The sequence below is a fragment of the Photinus pyralis genome, unplaced genomic scaffold (assembly GCF_008802855.1).
Source record: "Photinus pyralis isolate 1611_PpyrPB1 unplaced genomic scaffold, Ppyr1.3 Ppyr1.4_LG5, whole genome shotgun sequence".
Taxonomy (NCBI): Eukaryota; Metazoa; Arthropoda; class Insecta; order Coleoptera; family Lampyridae; genus Photinus; species Photinus pyralis.
Window position 1 is genome coordinate 3,585,068 of NW_022170596.1, and position 3,712 is coordinate 3,588,779.

Here is a 3,712-nt window from a genome sequence, read left to right on the forward strand (position 1 = left end):
AGTCTAGGGAACCCATATACCTTCCTTCCGCCTACCAAAATTAGCGGGAGGTACCATGCACTATCTTTGTACTCAGTATTTTGACTATCAGTATTTGTATAGTCCTCCTTATAGCGATTTTTCCATATATATTATGTGAAAGGGAAACTGAATGGGTTAATGTAGTAGTATGTATATGTAAGCTCCTCAATAAGGAAATGTTTATAATCGTTTATTTCATACTGGTATCTTAACTACTACATAACATTTTTGTTTTAAACAAAATAAACAACGTCTGAATTCCCGCTGTCATTGGCAACGGGAATTCGAGGCTACTTAATTCCCTCATGGCGGGGGTGACATAATCTTAACTAGATCACGTTAATTTTCAATGTTATCACACTTCGTTACATCGACACTAGCATTAAGATCGTTGCAATTTCCACCCATATCAAATTTGCAATGATTAAACGTGCAGTTCGCGAAAACAGAAGAAAGATGTTGGCTGCTACCAGTTACCATACAACCTATATCAGTCGTAACCGAAGTGGAAGCTTTTTCTGTAACTGTTGAAAAAATCCTCTTTTGAACATCCATTTTTCGCGGCATCGATTGATCAACGTAACTTTGAGCAACCTTTGAAGACTTCCAATCCCCATGCATTTGAAGACTGCACAAATCGCCCCCTCCTTCAATTAACGAAGTAGCAGAAGTTCTTCTATAGCAATGCCCCGTGTAACCAGAGGGATTCGACAACTTCAAAAATTTGGCAATTTCACAGGGTAATTTTGAAAATGAGTTCTTCCCCACTGGTTGCGTAGTGCACCTTTCATTGCGATAATTCAAAAAGAATCTGTTGTGTGGAACGTTGGGAGGGCGCAATTTGATGTAAGCTCTAAGAATACCAAGACAATCCACCGCAGTCTCATCAATAACAGTAAAATAACGATCTTTGTGAGTTTTTGTATCCACCAAATTTACGACGAAAACAGTTCCTCTATCCTCAACATCACCAACCATTAAATTTACTAGCTCGCATGTCCGACAACAACCAGCTATTCCCAATACAGTTACCACCTAAAAACGGTTAAATCAACCAAAAAACGTGGAAATATTTTTGATTGCACTCACCTTCACGAATAAATATTTTTCATCGGGGGCGCGCTGGAGGAATTCGATTACTTGTTCTCGACTCAACACCTGTGACTTCTTTGGTTTATATCCTACATTTTTCGCTTTTAAAAACGAAATCAAGATACCATACTTAGAAATGTCAATCTTTTCATGCAAACGCAGCATCGCTCTCACCATAGAATAATACGTCCACAGGCAGGATGGTTTACATATCTTGGATCGTTCCGAAAAATAGGCAAGAAGAGCTTTTTCAGAAGCTCCTGTTACATTTTTTTCTCGTCGCCACGTGCAAAACCGGTCAAATTCCTTCTTATATGCCTTTTTAGATTTTATGGGAACCAAACACTCTTCAGCCTGCGCAATTTCACTGAGAACATCCTCAGAAAAGTTTTCCTCAAATTCCATGGGATCTTCCAAATCGTAAACTCGGAAATTCGAAGAATAGGTAAACTCAATTAACGTATTTATTTTAACGTCAAACAAATACATCACCAAGACAACGATGCAACACCCACTATTCGAAAATTTTATTCATCATTTTATCATTTTATTCTTTTCCTATTCGTTTCAATATTTAAAACCAGTATGAAATAAAACTATGAATGCATCACGTGAATTAAATTGCGGCAAATTCCCTTGAGAAACTAATTCTCTCGGCCTACGGCCTCGAGAATTACATGTTTCTCGCGGGTATTCACCGCATCTTAATTCCCTTGATACATTAATAGCTATTAAAGGAAAATACAAAATAAAGTGCCTTAAACTCTACGTTACGATGTTCGCTAACCTGCATTAATGTTTTAAGAGGCCAAGAGTGGCTGTTAGACCGATAAATTGGATTTTTTTTCAGTTTGTTAAACTCGACTAGTAGAGTAAAAAACTGAATATTCTGTTCGAGCTGTTTCATAATCAATTATTGCTAATATCGAGTTCGAAATGGCAATTTCTAAAATAAATCGTATCCGCGTTAACTGCATCGGATGAACTCGTTTTATTTCCATCGATCGCATCTCGAATATTGCAAAAGGGGGATGAGAGAACGGTAAATTAATTATCGAGTTCGCTAATGCATCTAAGAATATTTAGAAAAAGGTAAATGGGGAACGTTACTCAGCGTTTTATTATGTAATATAATAAGCATCAATCATTATTATGATATGGCCAACACGACGTTCGTAAATTAATGCGCCCCTATTTACCTCGGAACGATTATCAGATTCACGTTTTAAACCACATACTGTTATATTGTCCCAAATAACGTTTAAAAGATAGATATGGTTCGGATATGGAAAATATTTATGGGGGCAATATGAATTTGTAATTTTATTATACAATCGCGTGTGCTTCCGTTAAGTAATAACTAAACGCAGTTTTTTGATTAATCCGCGTACAACACTCGAATAAAACAAAAAATCATTACACAAATTCAGAAATTAAAATTTACGTGTGCTCCCCAAGAGATTTACTTATCTAGAGCAACTTTCAATTTTTATAAATTGTCCCGAACTGTTTAAATGTGGTGCATTTATACATATTCAATTTTCTTTTTTATTTTTATATTTATTAATAAGTTTAAATTTACTGAATTTACCGTTTTATGAGTTTTTTTCCTATGAACTTTTCTGAATTTTTATTTCATCTTAGAAATCTTTTGCCATGTTTTGTTTATTTCCATTTTTGTGAGTTTTAATGTCATCTAACTACCATTAAACCCTTCAACATTTTGATGAACACTGGATATATCTTCAAAACAACATTTTTCTTAAGGAAGCTTTTTATGGCATGAAAAATAATTATAAAACAATTGACGTACTTTAAACTTGTGCTCAGTGGTACACTTCTGCATGGTCAAGGGGAGCATATTTCTTTTAATGGCAACTACTAGTTTTTATCACTACTATTACAGAGTCCACTTTTTTAGATATAGCAGCATAAGAAACTTTATTATATTATTTTATTATATTCCATAATTAAATTTAAGAGAAAAACTCAAATTAAAGAAAATAGTTGTACTAGAACTAGTTTGAACTTGTTTTTTATGTTGTCATTTAAGAAAAAGGTTAATTCTCTATTTCTTCTATTTTATGTAGCTACATCCGAAAAAGTTGTTGTTGTTGTAGTATGCGCGTAGTTAGTACTTCTACGTCGTTGTCGTTGCTTTAGTGTAATCGAATCTTGCTATAGCTAATTATGTGCATAAAAGATGAAAGAACGTGTTTTATTTTATCCATTTCAGAGTACCTCCTCCCCATTGACTATAGTGTATTTTTGTTTCAGTAGTGTAACGAACTGATTTTCCGCCTTGAAATTTCATACCCAAAGTTATGACCACACCGTATATTTGTGGAATTGACCACTTTTGCTGAAAACCCTATATCTAGAAGGGTCGTGCCGAAAGTATTTATGTTAGTTCAAGGAGTTGAAGATAGAACTAAAGGTAGATTTAATTTCTAGAGTTTGGTTGCAGCCTCCGCTACTGTAAATAAAGCTGCAATTAATCCGACGTTTGCTACCGTTCCCGTAAAGGAATTTTTAAAAATTTGTCTTTTTGGGAGATACTGATCAATGCTTTTTTCTTTTTTTTTTTTGGTGTTTAGTT

The 3,712-nt window shown here is 34.5% G+C and overlaps 1 protein-coding gene across 1 annotated transcript; it reads right to left on the reverse strand.

Annotated features, from left to right (window-relative positions):
• Window positions 1–201: 201 nt before the first annotated feature.
• Window positions 202–1,839, reverse strand: LOC116172380. Its single transcript, XM_031489588.1, has 2 exons — window positions 1,111–1,839; window positions 202–1,056 (listed from the first exon to the last, which is right to left on the reverse strand). The coding sequence occupies exons 1-2, from the start codon at window positions 1,600–1,602 to the stop codon at window positions 361–363; spliced, it is 1,188 nt and encodes a 395-aa protein (XP_031345448.1). The 5' UTR covers window positions 1,603–1,839; the 3' UTR covers window positions 202–360.
• Window positions 1,840–3,712: the final 1,873 nt, after the last annotated feature.